At 43.6% G+C, this 17,043-nt stretch overlaps 1 protein-coding gene across 1 annotated transcript in view; it reads left to right on the top strand.

The window, feature by feature from the left end:
- The window catches only part of LOC144509866 (putative glutamate receptor), a 31,078-nt gene extending 18,662 nt beyond the window's left edge, over positions 1–12,416 (top strand). The window contains exons 7-11 of the mRNA XM_078238789.1: positions 1,793–1,890; positions 6,095–6,312; positions 8,294–8,519; positions 9,066–9,310; positions 12,099–12,416. Coding sequence (XP_078094915.1) covers positions 1,793–1,890; positions 6,095–6,312; positions 8,294–8,519; positions 9,066–9,310; positions 12,099–12,182 — 871 coding nt within the window. The 3' untranslated portion in view covers positions 12,183–12,416. The remainder of the gene's footprint in view (positions 1–1,792; positions 1,891–6,094; positions 6,313–8,293; positions 8,520–9,065; positions 9,311–12,098) is intronic.
- The last annotated feature ends 4,627 nt before the right edge of the window (positions 12,417–17,043 follow it).

Consider the following 17,043-nt stretch of genomic DNA (forward strand, 5'->3'; position numbering starts at 1 on the left):
AGAGGCACAGATGGATCTTGCAGTACTTATTCACAGATAACTGAAGGCGGCAGAGCAGGTGAGTAGAGTAGTAATTAAGTCATATGGGACACTTGCTTTTATCAGTCATGGCATAGTGTATAAAAGCAAGGAGGTAATGTTGGAGCTGTACAGAACGTTGGTTAGGCAACAGCTGGAATACTGTGTTACTTCACTATAGGAAGGATATGATTGCACTAGAAGGGGGTACAGGGAGAGTCACCAGGATGTTGCCTGGGATGGAGCACTTGAGCTATAAGGAGAGACTGGATAGGCTTGGATTGTTTTCTCTAGAACAGAGAAGGCTGAGGGGAAACATGATTGAGGTGTATAAGTTTATGAGGGGTATGAACAGGGTGAATAAGAAACAGCTGTACTCTTGGTTGAGGAATCAATCACATTGTTTTAGGGCAAGAGGCAGGAGATTCAGAGATTTGAGAAAAGAAATCACTCAGTGCTGGGATTCTGGATTTTTTTTAATTCATTCATGAGACATGGGCATCACTGGCTGGCCAGCATTTATTGCCCATCCCTAGTTGCCCTTGAGAAGGTGGTGGTGAGCTGCCTTTTTGAATCGCTGCAGTCCATGTGCTGTGGGTTGATCCACAATGCCATTAGGGAGGGAATTCCAGAATTTTGACCCAGCAACTGCATAGGAACGGCGATATATTTCCAAGTCAGGATGGTTGGAGGGGAACTTGCAGGTTGATGTTCCCACATATCTGCTGCCTTTGTCCTTCTAGATGGAAGTGGTCGTGGGTTTGGAAGGTGCTGCCTAGGGATCTTTGGTGAATTGCTGCAGTGCATGTTGTAGATAGTACACACTGCTGCTACTGAGTGTTGGTGGTGGAGGGAGTGGATGTTTGTGGATGTGGTGGCAATCAAGCAGGCTGCTTTGCCCTGGATGGTGTCGAGCTTCATGAGTGTTGTTGGAGCTGCACCCATCCAGGCAAATGGGGAGTATTCCATCACATTCCTGACTTGTACCTTGTAGACAGGCTTTGGGGAGTTGGGGGGTGGGGGGAGGGTTTACTCACCGCAGTATTCCTAGCCTCTGACCTGTTCTTGTAGCCACTGTGTTTATGTGGCGAGTCCAGTTGAATTTCTGGTCAATGGTAACCCCAAGGATGTTGACAGTGGGGCATTCAGTGATAATTACACCATTGAGTATCAAGGGGCGGTGGTTAGAGAGTGTCTCCTATTGGTGATGGTCATAGCCTGGCATTTGTGTGGAGCGAATGTTATTTGTCACTTGTCAGCCCAACCCTGGATATTGTCCAGATCTTGTTGCATTTGAACATGGACTGCTTCAGTATCTGAGGAGTTGTGAATGGTGCTGAACATTGTGCAATCATCGGCGAACATCCCCACTTCTAACCTGGGAAGGTAGTGGAGGCCGGGAACCTAACAACCTTTAAAAAAATATTTGAATGAGCACTTGAAGCATTATAACATTCAAGAATATGGGACAAATGCTGAAAAATATAATTAGCGCAACTTCAGCAATAGTTATTGTTGGTGCAGGCACAATGGGCCAAAGGGCCTTTTCTGCGCTGTGACTGTGACTAAAACATGTAAACTCCACACCGTCAGTCACTTGAGGCCGGAATTGAACCCAGATCCCTGGCACTGTGAGGCAGCAGTGCTAACCACTGTGCCACCCCACTGCCTAGGGATATAAAAATAGAAAGAGCAAAAATATTATTGCTGCAGAGATTTGCCGTATGGTATTACTTGACAATATGCAGTCTGTGATGTGACTATTATTTTGCAGACTGAGCCCCAATGAGTGGAATGAGCCTGAAGTTGAAAACAGCCGTTTCTCTCTGCTTGACAGTTTCTGGTTTGGAATCGGAGCTCTCACTCTACAAGGTAAGGATCTTTTTGATTTGATTTATTATTGTCACATGTATTAGTATACAGTGAAAAGTATTGTTTCTTGCGTGCTATACAGACAAAACATACCGTTCATAGAGAAGGAAACAAGAGTGCAGAATGTTGCGTTACAGTCATAGCTAGGGTGTAGAGAAAGATCAACTTAATGCGAGGTAGGTCCATTCAAAAGTCTGACGGCAGCAGGGGAGAAGCTGTTCTTGAGTCGGTTGGTACGTGACCTCAGACTTTTGTATCTTTTTCCCGACGGAAGAAGGTGGAAGAGAGAATGTCCTGCGTCCGTGGGGTCCTTTGCCAAGGCAGCGGGAAGTGTAGATAGAGTCAATGGATGAGAGGCTGGTTTGCGTGATGGATTGGGTTACATTCACGAACTTTTGTAGTTTCTTGCAGTCTTGGACAGAACAGGAGCCATATCAAGCTGTGATACAACCAGAAAGAATTTTTGAAATTCTTTGAATTTATTCAAAGAACCTTTGTGTATTGAGGGCCAGCAGCTGCCAGTGGGCCTGAATGAGCCTCGAGCCTGTTTTCTGTCCTGCAGATGGTCATATTTTCTATTACTTGATTTTTGCCAAAGGGTAAAAGGCCAGGCAGTGCTAACCTTCCAATCCAGCTTTGTGTCCAATTACCAAGTGATGTGAAATAATGTAACAACCCAAAACCTCTTCAATTTCTGTGCCTCAAGTATCTGGAGCTTTCACTGGCCCCTGCTCTTCATGGGATTCAGGGGAGAAGAGTCAGTAAGAGTACCGTAGATACTGACCTAGGCAAGCATGTTCTTCAACAGTGATAATAGTCTTTGGCAGTGCAGCATTCCCTCTGTATTGCTCTTGTGAGTGCACACACTTTCACGCCAAACAGTGCAACACTTCCTCCATACGGCCCATTTGACTGTGCAGCATTCCCTCAGTACTGCACTAAAGTGTGGCTCTAGATTCTGTGCTCAAGTACCTGCAGTTAAACTTGAACACAAAGCCTGCTCACTCAGACGCACAGTGCTGCTGCTGACTCACAGTTGATGTACTTTATAGGAACAGAACTAGGCCCATTCAGCCATTCGTTGAGATGATGACTCACCTGAACCTAGCTCCTTGTCGCCTAATACCTGTAGCTAACAAAAGTCAATCAAACTCAGATTTAAAATTAACAATTGACCTGGCTGACATCATCAATTTTTGTGGAAATTAGTTCCATATTTTTACTACCTTTTACAGTAAAAAAGTCAAAATATTTAGGCAACACCAACCACTCCTATACCCCTCAGCCAGCAGAAATAGTTTCTATCTACCTGATGGGCTCTCCTTAACTTTGTGAAAATGTCAATCAAATAACCCCTTAATCTGCTCATTTCCAGCGAATACAACCTTAGTTTGTGTAACCTCTTCTGTGTAGGCATCATTCTGGTCAATAAAAACGAAGAAACTTGAAGCAGGTAGGCCAATCGGCCCTTTGAGCCTGCTCCACCATTCATTTTGATCATGGCTGATCATCGAATTCAATACCCTGATCCCCCCCTTCCCCCCATATCCCTTGATCCCTTTAGCCTCAAGAGCTATATCTAATTTCTTCTTGAAATCACACAATATTTTGGCCTCACCTACTTTCTGTGGTAGTGAATTCCACACATTTACCACCCTCTGGGTGAAGAAATTTCTCCTCATCTCAGTTCTAAAAGGTTTACCCCTTATCCTCAAACTATGACCCCTATGACTTCCCCACCACTGGGAACATTCTTTCTGAATCTACTCTGTTAGAACTTTATAAGTTTCGATGAGATTCCCTCTCTCTTCTAAACTCCAGTGAATATGATCCTAACCGACTTAAGTCTCTCCTCATACGTCAGTCCTGCCATCCCAGGAATCAGCCTGGTAAGCCTTCACTGTACTCCCTCTATAGCAAAGACATCCTTCCTCAGATAAGGACACCAAAACTGCGACACAATACTCTAATGCTACACAATACAATGCTGCCCTCTCTTCAATGCTAATATATCCTTCCAAACATGTGCTGTCCTGAATTGCTCAATGTTCTCCAGGGGCGGTCTAACTAGATTTTCATATAGCTGCAACTTAACCGCTACCCTTCTGTATCCTAGTTTTCTAGGTATAAAGCCCAGAATTTCATGAGCCTTTCTGAATATTTTCGGTACTCACCTATCACTTTTTAATGATCCATGTTCATTGGCCCCCTCAGACTCTTCCGAATTCCCACTGTTCCTCATTTTTCACCATTTAGAAAGTACTCCGCTCTATTCCTTTTAGGTTGCCTACATTGAAATCTATTCACCAGCTTTGCACATTCACTGAATCTATTAATAACTCGACAATTTTATACTTCCGTCTACAACTACTTGAACATTTATCCCACATTTAGCAGAGTAAAATGCCCAATCCCACACTGAATACAATGCCGCACAACTGTGTCATCAGAAAACTTAGAAATGTTTATATTTCATCATCTATGTTGTTAATGAATACGCCAAATAGTTGAAGCTCCAGCACTGATCCACTAGTCATAACCTGTCGATTAGAATGCTTGCCCATTGTTGTTCACCTTTGTCTACTGCTTTTCAGCCCACTTCCTAACCAGGTCAATCATTTGTTTTCAACTCCTTCATTGTGGAATGGCCTGTCTGAGTTCACAGAGACACCACAGGGTGGCTGATAGTTTTGGAGCTATATCCCAGCTGAATTAACCCCTGTCAATGTTACAACATAAAGCAAGAGCCCATGGTGTAGAGGAAAACATGTGAGCGTCATCGATAGAGGATTGTTTAGCCAACAGGAAGCAGACTAGGCATAAACGGGCTGGCAAAATGTGATGAGTGGAGTGCCACAGGGATCATTGCTCGGGCCTCAACTATTTACAATTTATAGCAATGACTTGGACGAAGTTTCTGATGATATGGTTGCTAAATTTGTCGATGACACAAAGATAGGTGGGAAAGTAAGTTGTGAAGAGAACAGGGAATTTGCAAAGGGATATAGACAGATTAAATGAGTGGGTAAGAATTTTACAGATTGAGTTTAATGTGGGAAAATGTGAACTTACCCATTTTGGCAGGAAGAGTGGAAGAGCAGCATTTTATTTAAATAGAGAGACTATAGAACTCCGAGGTACAGAGAGATTAGGTGTCTTGGTACATGAATCACAACAATCACTAATATGCAGATACTGCAAGTGATTAGGAAGGCAAGTAGAATGTTATAATTTGTTGCAAGGGGAATGGAATCTAAAAGTAGGGATATTATGCGAGAGTACAGAAAGAGATCAGGCAGGATATTATGGCCTTGCTTGTCCCGAAACCACAAAATCCCGCCCGAGGTCAATGGACTTTTCCATGGTCCACCCCTCGCCCACTACGCTTCCTGTGGCAACGATTAGCACCACTGCCTCACAGCGCCAGGTACCCGGGTTCGATTCCCAACTTGGGTGACTGTCTGTGTGGAGTTTGCACGTTCTCCATGTCTGTGTGGGTTTCCTCCCACAGTCCAAAAGACGTGCTAGTTAGGTGCATTGGCCAAGCTAAATTCTCCCTCAGTGTACCCGAACAGGCACCAGAGTGTGGTGACTAGGGGATTTTCACAGCAACTCCATTGCAGTGTTAATGTAAGCATACTTGTGACACCAATAAATAAACTTTAAAACTTTATTGGAGTGGTGGCGTGCAGTTCTGGCCTCCATAATGCAAAAATGTTAATAAGTCACTGGAGAAAGTGTAACAAATACTTACAAGGATGATACCAGAGCTGAGAAGTTATAAGAGTCGGAAAGACCAAATTGGCTGGGGCCCTTAGAAAACTGGATAAGGGGTGATCTAGAAGTTTATAGTTATGAAGTGATTTGGTAATGTAGATGTAGAGAAGATATTTCTACTTGTTGGAATCCAAAAATTTGAACAAAAATAAGATTGTAACTAGTAAATCCAGTAAGGAATTCAGGAGGAACATCTTTACCTCGAGAATGTGGAACCCATTGCCACATTGTGACTGAGCTGAGTAACATCGACGTTTCTGTATGTAAGCAAGGGGGAGAAAGGAACAGAAGGATATGCAGATTTGGTAAGCTGAAGTAGGGTGGAAGAAGGTAGATCATGAAGGCAATTATATTCAAAGTGGGCCGAATGGCCTGTTTCTGCACTGTAAATTCTAATGAAAACAATGCCCTTGTTGTATTCCAATAGGTGTGGGGCCACACCCCAGAGCTCTATCCACACGCATCATTGGAACCATCTTGTGGCTGTTTGGCATAGTTTTCCTGGTCGCGTACATAACGTTTTTTGCAGCCTCATTGAAAGCTGAGACTCACAGCCCGCTCATCAGTTCCTTCGAAGACCTTGCAAAACAAAATGAAATTGAGTACGGCACAGTGTATGGTGGCTCAACATTTGCATTCTTCAAGGTATGTGCCTATGTCCAGTGCCAGCATTTTATTTTCTCAATCCAGCTCTTCCCACAATATAGGAGAGAAAAGTCAATAAGAATGCAACAGAAATCAACCTAGGAGTGCCTATTCTTCATCAGTTGTAGGGGTCTCCTACTCAATTGGAAAAGTTTCCATGTAACAACCTATACAGGTGGAGCAGTTGACCTCTTGAGGTGCTTTATTAGGGAGGCATGAGCACTGAAGAGAAATAGAGGAGTTCAGACTGGTGACCCAAAGCTTTGAGGAGACTTTCAACAGTGAGTAGTAGCAACGTGGAAACATTTAGGGAGGAAGACAATTTAGGTACTAACCAAAACTTATGGATATGGTACTGTAATGGTTATGATACTGCACCAATAATCCAGGCACACGGGACTTATAATGATCACAATGCAAGGTCAAATCCCAACATGGTAGTTTAAGAATTTGAGCTCAATTTCTAAAAATAAATCTAGAAATAAAAATTGGTTTTAGTAAAAGTAACCAAGAAACTGTGAGGTTGTCATAAAAAGCCAACTGGTGTATTCATGTACTTTAGGGAAAGAAATCTGCCATTTCTATACGTGACTACAATCCCACACCAATGCGGTTGACTCTTGATTGCCCTCTTAAATGACCAAGGAAGCCACCCAGAGGCTTGAGAAGAAGGCTCACTTTGGGCGGCATTAGCACTGCTGTCTCACAGCGCCAGGGACCTGAGTTCTGATTGCTGGCTTGGGTCACTGTCTGTATGGAGTTTGCACATTCTCACCGTGTCTGCTTGGGTTTCCTCCCACAGTCCAAAGATGTGCGGGTTAGGTGGATTGGCCATGCTGAATTGCCCCTTAGTGTCAGGGGGACTAGCAGGGTAAATGCATGGGGTTATGGGGATAGGGCCTGGGTGGGATTGTGGTCAGTGCAGACTCGATGGGCCAAATGGTCTCCTTCTGCACTGTAAGATTCTATGATTCTTATCATCTTCCCAGGGTAACGTGGGATGGGCAAGAAATGCCAGCCTTGCTAGTGATGCCCACACAGAGAATGCAAAGTATTGAGGATTTTTGAAGCCCAATAACTTGAATGATTAGAAAAGCCTTGGTAGATATTCAGTGAAGAACAGCTTAGTAACCATCAATATAAAGAATTTTTGGCTGATTAGGAGCTTTTTTAAAAATTCATTTGTGGGACATGGGCATCGCTGGTTGGCCAGTATTTGTTGCCCATCTTAAGTTGCCCTTGAACTGAATGGTTTGCTAGGCTATTTCGGAGGGCATGCGAGAGCCAATCACATTGCTGTAGCTCTGGAGGCACATGAAGGCCAGACCAGGTACGAATGGCAGATTTCCTTCCCTAAAGGACTGAGATTTTCTGACAATCGACAATGGTTTCATGGTCATCAATGGATTCTTATTCTGGTATTTTTTACTGAATTTAAATTCTACCATCTGCCCTGGCGGGATTTGAACCCGGGTCCCCAGAACATTAGCTGAGTTTCTGGATTAATAGTCTAGTGATAATATCACTCGGCCATTACCTCCCCCGACGTCAGCTTAAGCATCAAGTCTAACATAATTAGAATCGAATAATGCAATAATGAATTCCATCTTTACTGCCAAAAAGTGAGGAAGATTCAGATCACCCAAAACCTCAGTTCTTTTCACAATACCACAGATTATGGAAATCTGAAATATAAGCAAGAAATGCTGGAAAATACACAGCAGGCCAAATAATACCTGTCGAGAGAGAAAACAAGTGTTAACAATTCAGGTCGATGACCTTGCATCAAAACTGGAAGTGGAGAAAGGAGAAGGAAAGAATCATGTAGGAAGATTTGCACCAGGGTGGAGAGCAGGGAATGAATACAAGATAAAAGTGGGGATGGAGCAAGGCAAAAGGAGGTGATAACAGCAAATATAGAAACACAAGATGGTTGTAGAGGTCTGAACTGCTGACTGTTTGGTATTTACCCTATTTCTAGAACTCAAGATTTCAAGTCTACCGTAAAATCTATGAAACAATGGATAGTAAAAGTGATTCCGTCTTGATGCGTACAATGGCGGAAGGGGTGCAACAGGTGCTTGACTCCAAATATGCCCTAATTGGTGAATCCTCAACAATAGACCTGGCTGTTGCTGAGCACTGCAACTTAATGAGGGTCTCAGGCTTCGCAGCTGTAAGGGGATATGGAATTGCTACTCGCCTCGGTAAGTTGCAGCCTATTTGCAGAACCCATTTGTTTATTTTAGATAGTATTTCTTCACATTCCAACTGGAATTGGGCGGCACAGTGATTAGCACTGCTGCCTCACAGCGCAAGGGACCCAGGTTCTATTCCCGGCCTGGGTCACTGTCTGTGTAGAGTCTGCATGTCCCCCCCACCCCACCCCCCGTGTCTGTGTGGGTTTCCTCCCACAGTCTGAAAGACGTGCTGGTTAGGTGCATTGACCCGAATCGGTACCGGAGTGTGGCAACTAGGGGAATTTCACAGGAACTTCATTGCAGTGTTAATGTAAGCCTTACTTGCGACTAATAAATAAACTTTAAAACTGCAGTTCACAGAAAGTACTTTTGTTGGTTGTAATGTTTTTGTAACATCCTGGTGGCATAGTGATGCTGCATATAAGCTCTCACCCCCTCAATGTTCCATGTCTTTCCCTCCCCAATCTCATATCCCTTATTCTCACACATCCAGTTTTAACAATTAATTGTATCTCAGGAATGTATCACTCTTTGCTTTGCTTTTGGCCCAAGGTGATCCACTCAGAGACAATTTAACCCTTGCCATAATGGAGCTCGAGGAGTCTGGAAGCCTCCAGCAGTTGAAAGCTAAATGGTGGAAATCTTCATGTAACAGTGAAAACTCAGCAGAATGGAGTCCACTGAAACCAAACCAGATTGGAGGCATCTTCCTCTTGCTCGCAATTGGGTTGTCATTGGGCTTGGTCATCGCCTGCATTGAGTTGGCTGTCAAATCAAGGAAGAAAGCCGATCAAGATGTATGTATTCTAGTAATTCCTCCCTGCAACCCATAAATTTGCTTTCTCCTCCTCTTCCCAATCTCTCTATACCATGCAGCAAAATGGACAAGGCAAAGTTCCAACATCTTGCCCCAGTCCTGTATTCCAGAGTCAGCTCTGGGGAGGTAGCTGAGGTGATACACTTTTGCAGTGGAACCAGGGGAAAGTTAACCACATTTACTGTTCATCCACCCCTCTCCAATGCACACACACACGTTCTCACGCATGTGCCCCCTCAGTCTCACACAATCTTACACATTCCCCATCTCACATTCTGACACACATGTTTTCTGTTATACACATTTCCCCACCCTCACTCACGCTTGTGCACCATCTCCCTCCCGGACACACATACACCCTACTATAAACAAAGCAGAAAGACCTTTATGTTAAAAATTGAGACAAGAAAACAACCAGATCGACAATAGTTACGTGTTGCCTCATAGTTCAGGTCCCATTTATCAATTTGTTTACTTTTCCTTGTACTCCACCAAACTCTGGAATATTGTCTCCTGTGGTACGGAGTTCAGAACTGTGTGCATTACGCGAAGTGGAGTCAGGCCTGTTATTCAACCTACCACTCTCTGGAACTTGTGTTCTATCCTTCATGCCATGAATCTTAAGATCCTTTCTTTTCCATGATGTCACATTGCACTCGTCCATTATCCAGTAAAATCTCATGGATCCCTCTCGTGTTGTTTCCTGTAAACTTTTTCCATTTAATTTACACTCCCCCTGTGTTTCCCTTTCCCACTTTGCATTACTCCAAATATTTCTCTATATTGCCCACTTCTTGGCCTAATCCTCAGATTTATTCAGACGCTGTAAAACTGCTTTGTGTGTTTCCTAATCTTCCTCGGTCGCTCTCATTTTGACTAACAAAATAGCTGGCCAGGTAGACAAGAAGGGATCAGATTCAATTTCTGGATTGTAGTTGATTTGGGCAGGCGGGCAGGGGAGGGGGGGGGGGGGGGGGGGGGGGGGGTAAGGAGAGAGGAAGCACAGGCAGGATTCTGACCCAGAGCTCAATCTACTGATTCCTGCTGGAAATTGTGTGTGTGTGTATAATTAGACAAGAACAGAATCAAGCTCCTTCCACCAACTAGCACCCAGTAGTCCGAGTTCACACACAAAGTATGGGAAGTTGGCTAGGACCAGAAATGACTATGTCCTACGCAAAGAACCTATGCTTTCAGGAGTGGGGGCAAAAGCATTGAGAAGGGTAATATGGTCGAACATGAATGCACCTCTCAATGGCATGCTTTAAACTATTTGTGACATGTTAGAGGATCAAGCAGCCTACTTCTGATGGCCCTGTAGAAATGTGCTCAATGGAACACTTGAGAAAACACAAGAAAATAGGATGCCACAAAAAATGCATTTGTGAGGATCTTGGAGAGATTTGTTTGAGAAAAGCGTTCATTTGTAGAATCATAGAATTCTACAGTGCAGAAGGAGGCCATTCAGCCCATCAAATCTGCACCGACCACAATCCCACCCAGGCCCTATCCCCATAACCCCATGCATTCACCCTAGCTAGTCCCCCCCGACACTAAGGGGCAATTTAGTATGGCCAATCCACCTAACCCGCATATCTTTGGGTTGTGGGAGAAAACCGGAGCAACGGTAGGTGGGATACTCACCAATTCATTTCTAGGGTTGGGGTTTGGAGCCCAGGTTAATGAGTGAAAGTCTCTCTGTCATCTGGTGGTCTGACATTAAGCTTCAGCAATATCAAAATTGGCCTACTTTTTGTTTGCACTTTAGTGATTGGCTTCTCCAAGTCCACATTCTCCACCCTTTAGTTTCACTTTGAATAATGAGATCCACAATGACTTTAACCTGCTGTCTTGCCTTGGGGAGAAGGGCCATTGGCTGTCCACTAACGGGGCTGTCCTGATAAGAGCTGGGGGTGGGGGGGTCCTTTCCATCAACTGCACTCAAATCTGGAAGCCCAGTTTCTTCCAGGCCATGATTCTCCAAGGTCAAGCAAAACCCCAAGGATAACAAAAAGGGTGGTAAATTGCACAGTCCACACCCCCCCACCCCATCACATGGTGCCAGCCCAGGACCAATCTTTGCCCTCTTTTTAGGTCAAACCAAATAAACAAACTCAAATTAAGTCAGGACAAAGTAAAAAGGGCAGCTCCCCAAAAGGAGGGGGAACAACCCGAACAGAAATCAAAGTAAAAAGGAAACTTAAAAACATCAAATTAAAATGTGATTATTAGGGTCAATAACACACCCCAACCCCTGCAGTGCCCAGCGGGCGCGGAAGGCGTCAACCGCACCCGTGGACACCGCATGCTCCCTCTCCAGGGATACCCGGCCGCGAATGTAACCGCGGTAGAGGGGCAGACAGTCAGGATGGATGGCCCCCCTCGATCGCCCGCTGCCTGGGCCGGTAAATGGCGCGTTTCGCCAGGCCCAGGAGTAGGTTCACGAGGAGGTCGCCATCCCGACCCTCCTCTCTCCGCACCGGGTTAGAGGGAAGTTCTGGACTTAATCTCAGACTGGATTCACATCTGAAAACATGCCTCTTTAACCTATGTGGCAATCCCATTTTGAGATACCACAAAAATAGGTAGTGTAAGCAGTAGAAATCTTTCACACTAGCATTGTAAAAGGGGTGGGCTTCCCAGGTTAGAGTTAAAGACAGTGCTGTATCCCTGGAGTGGGACCTTAAGCAGTCTAGGTGACAAAATTGAAAGAGCGTTTTCAGAATTGACTCAACGACTTGTCTTGTGTGTTCTTTTTTCATTTACAGAAATCCTTCTGCAATGTCTTCACTGAAGAACTTAATCTTCGGTTTAAAGGGAGAAGTGAGGCCAATACAAAAACCAAGGCTTGAGGACCACTCAACGAAAGATCACTGTTCACTCAGATGATCCTAACTAATCCATTTCAAATCTTCTCCTGACGCAAGTTACATGGAAGGGTGAATTTAACAATATATTAAAATACTAACCTAGAAAATTACAGCACATATATGAACATCCAACCTTGAAGTGGACTTAATTATTTCACGCAACTAGAAACCCGTAACTAAAAGGTTGAATTGCTTGGAAAGATATATAACAGGGCTTTGGAAATGGAAGAGGAATCACCATGGAAATAACCAGCAAGGGCACATGTCAAGTAGGGAAGCTTTTCAAATTAATTCGAAAGTTAAGTCTTGAAAGTAGAACGTTTATCTATATTCCAGCCTCTGCTCCTTCATCACTGTCACACTTACTGTATGACTCTTTTTAAATTGAGAAATCAAGATAGCGAGCCATGATCCACATAGTGCAAGGCACCACCAAGGCTGAAAAGAATACAATCATTGAATCTACAGTGCAGAAAAAGGCCATTTGGCCCATCAAGCCTGCACTGACAACAATCCCACCAGGTCCTATCCCTGTAATCCCACAAATTTACCCTCCTACTCCCTCTGAACTAAGGGGGAATTTATCATGGCCAATCAACCTAACCCACACATCTTTGGATTGTGGGAGGAAGCCGGAGCACCTGGAGGAAACCCATGCAGACACAGAGAGAATGTGCAAACTCCGCATAGACAGTGACCCGAGGCATGGAATTGAACCCGGGTCCCTGGCGCTGCGAGGCAGCAGTGCTTACTGTGCCGCTCCCAAATAAATAAATGAAGTAAATCAATAAGTCATAATAAATAAATGCCAGGCTTGGATTACAAAGCCTGTGGTTTGTAAGCCTGGAAGAAGAGAGGAGTTCCACAGTTAAAATTGAGATACAGCTGGGGTAGTGTGATATGCTTTAACTCTGAAATCAACGGAATTAAAGGTGCACAAGATTTGCAACAGATCTCTCCACTAGATTACCGTGTAAATTCACCTCCATGTCCCTCCACCGAGTTCCATGGCTCAGGTAAATGGCAGCTCACTGTGATATCAGCCCCTCAGGAATGCTTCTCAGAAATGTGCCACAGGAGTAAAGGTTAAGGGCACTGGCAGTGTCGTTTGAGGTTTCAACTTCGTTGTAGGTGGCTTCAATTCTACAACTGTTTTTGTGCTCACAGAGAGGAAATGAAGCCAGTTATCCTTGATTGCAGGCTGCAGAATCTGCAGAAATGATGTGGTGCCTGATTTTATTGTGCAAGGATTCTGACATCTTGCATCACCTCAAGCAGGAAATGCTGTATTTCAGTCACCTCTAGAACAAACTTACCATAAAGGAGTTAAAGGACACGCCACAAAATCATTTTTCTAATAGTGTTTTTCTAAATGATAGAGAAATGGAAACAAAATCTATTATAAATGATCCAAATGTGAAACGTATTATAAACACTGGAAAGCATACACAAGGCCTACTTCATCTAAGGGTTTAATTTGCCTGTGAAAATGCCGATGCTTCCAGCTAAAAGGGCACTGAAAGAAGCAAATCCAGCACGTATCGCGCACAATCCTTCTGGGCGCAGAACCAGTCACATTATTTCCATTTCAGTGTACAAACAGCATTGTCAAGTCTCTGGTCAGCTCTCCAGACAACTGGACCCAAAACTGGGTGTTGGTCAGATCATGGTGGTCACAGCCTCATAGTAAATTGCACAAACACCCTTTCCCCACCACACCACAATCCAGACAGTGTGTTTTGTTTGTACTCACCCAAAAATGGCTGAATCCATACCGCAGAAGCCCTTGCAATCGTCTTTCACCTGGAATTCGCTCCTCAAATCTCTCCACATCCCAGGGCGGCACGGTAGCACAGTGGTTAGCACTGCTGCTTCACAGCTCCAGGGAGCTGGGTTCGATTCCCGGCTTAGGTCACTGTCTGTGCGGAGTTTGCACATTCTCCTCGTGTCTGCGTGGGTTTCCTCCGGGTGCTCCGGTTTCCTCCCACAGTCCAAAGATGTGCGGGTTAGGTTGATTGGCCATGATTAAATTGCCCCCTAGTGTCCTGACATGGTAGGTTAGAGGGATTAGTGGGTAAAATATGTAGGGATATGGGGATAGGGCCTGGGTGGGATTGTGGTCGGTGCAGACTCGATGGGCCAAATGGCCTCTTTCTGTACTGTAGGGTTTCTATGATTTCTATGCTCCATAAAACCTACCTGTTTTTGGCCACCTGTCCCAAGGTCTCATGGTTTGGTGTCAATCTTTGCCTCATTATGCTCATCTGAAACACTGAAATGTTTAACTTAGTGAATGATGGTGCAGGCTTGAAGGATCGAATGGCCTACTTCTACACCCAAGTCCTTTGTTCCTATGTACGACATGAAAGGCAATATATAAATGTGAGTTGTTGTTGGTTACTCATGCTGGGAAACCACTACGGGAATGGAAGAACATGATACTTCAGTGTAGCTAAAGGGAAGCTAGCAGCTACATTACTAAGCTGATACAGTTGGGCTGCAAGGAATAGGGGGAAATATTTATACAGTCAACACATGTTGAGATTGTAAATGCCTGGAATAAGTTGGTACATTGACTTCTGACTTCGAGGAGCAAGGTTCAATGCAGCCTGGATCGAAATGGTATAATGGTATAAAGAGAAATGAGTTTGAGCAGTTTCAATCCTGCTTTTAGATGGGTCTACAGTACAAAGCCAACCTTAACTTTGCACAAACAGGCAATGCCACTTAGACTGGTCAAAGAATAGCTGCTCCCAAATATTGCAAACACTGGTGCAGTAAGGGACATTCTTCTGGAGGTTAGCACTGAGGTATCTTGTGCAGTCAAGATTAAAAAAGCTTTAATCTCTATCTGCGTGTTATACCTGACCTGGGAACACAATGCCTAAAAGAGGACAGTGCTTCATTCTGCAGCACCAACATCCCTTAGCTTAAATGAGAACATTCAGTACATTTTTAAATATCTTTAGTAGTCACAGTATTTTATCTATTACCTGTGCTGTACTCACGATTAGCATTCATGTCATGCCAGTGTTGATTTTAGACTCAATAAAATCTTGTACAACACACTTGTACTAAGTATCATTTTTTGTTAAGAAGGTTATTATCTAACTCTTGTGGCCATTTTACTTCTGACTTTACCTTCGATAGCCGTGCTTAAACAATAAAAATATTTATTTGTGATGAGTAAGTTTTATATCCTAACTGAGGAGACCTTTCATTTGCAAGGTGAGCAGGACAAAACCCAATACCAACAGACTTTCTGCAAATTGCCGAGAGTTTGAAGTGTGAGAGATTTTATTATAAGCAGGTAGGATAGAGAGAAAATGAATGGACTAAAACAACAGGAACAAAAAGAAAACTTGCACAATGGATATTCCTATGCTTTCTCTGCTAAAATCTATCTTGAGGTAGTTCACTCAAGTGTGAAAATGACCTGGGATTAACGAGTTGCAACTGAAGGGAGCAGAGTTTACATACAAATAAAGGGAAAAGATCCCCTGTCCATCCCATACATGTGATATCTTATGCTTCATAATATATACACTTTCCACCCCGTCCAAGACTATGTGATCTCCTGGAAGAAGTGAAGATCCATGTGAAAACCCAGTTCGTTTATACATTTGGCATATTTTATAAATCAAGGCAGAGGCAAAAATCACAAAACAAAATACTCCTTCCAAAATAATCTATATTTAATCTATACACATGGTGGTATCTAGTTGATCACATAAAATACAGCAAGGTTTTTCCTTTTCCAATCCATTCCCTTGGCTCAAGTGTGATCTTGGCAACACCATATCATACTGTTTGTGCAGTGTGGTCTGGGCCAATCCAGAATAGCTTTGACCTTTTATTTCTGCCTCGCATGACAGTCAAACACCATATAAAATTGTTGGTCTAAATAGGAATCCATTCTTACAGATCAGAATATAACCTACTTGACAGTGCTGCCCTGAGGTTGGCAGAAGTGACCTGAGTACATTACGAGATCTGAAGTCTCTGACCTAAGGAGTTAAACTGCACCTTGCTGCATCTTACCTGTTACCCTGGTCACATTACTGTAGCAAGGTGGCCAATTGTTCTCGCAGATAGTTTACACACACACAGCATGTGTACACGGCTACCTGTTGCCTTGCTTCAGAATGAATTATCAACAAAAATAGCTTAAATTGAACACATGATGTAACATATAAGCTGACCACAATAAGCAGCAGTGAATCTGGACGGGTCAGTGGCAATATCGCTGTATGTTTCACGGCTGTATCAACAGTGCCTCCCCCATGGACTGATGCACAAATATGGTGAAATATAGTAGAATTCCTCCCTTCTCGCCATCTCACCCCCATAACCTTACACCCATTCAGTTGGCTTCATTCACTTTTAACTACCAGCACAACGGGGCTCTGCACCAACTAGGACTGCAGACTCAGCCAGAAGGGGGTGACCTGCTCAGCAACAGGGAAGGGCTGCGAGTTGTGATGAGCTAGAATCTGGAGAGATCAGTAGCCTAGATCAATTTTCAATTAATGCTTCAAGTTTAAAAGTAGCGCCATCCCCGAAATAATTCCCTTACAAAACGTTCTGCACACCTTTGAATTTTTTCCTGAAAAACTTCACTCTACAACTAAAGGTTTTCATCGGAAAAGGGTACAGTAAAGGTAGTGCTATTTCTGCAGTTCCTTATTAAGAGGATTAATTGAGTGGCATAGCTCAATACAGTTTGTTCCAGCCCATACCCTATCAATCCACAGAATACTGATTATAATTATGAAGAAGCGTTAAAATTAAATGGTGTATAATAGATCTATATCTCTCAGCCAGAAAGTGAAAATTATATTAC

Source organism: Mustelus asterias, chromosome 22 (assembly GCF_964213995.1).
Source record: "Mustelus asterias chromosome 22, sMusAst1.hap1.1, whole genome shotgun sequence".
Classification (NCBI taxonomy): Eukaryota; Metazoa; Chordata; class Chondrichthyes; order Carcharhiniformes; family Triakidae; genus Mustelus; species Mustelus asterias.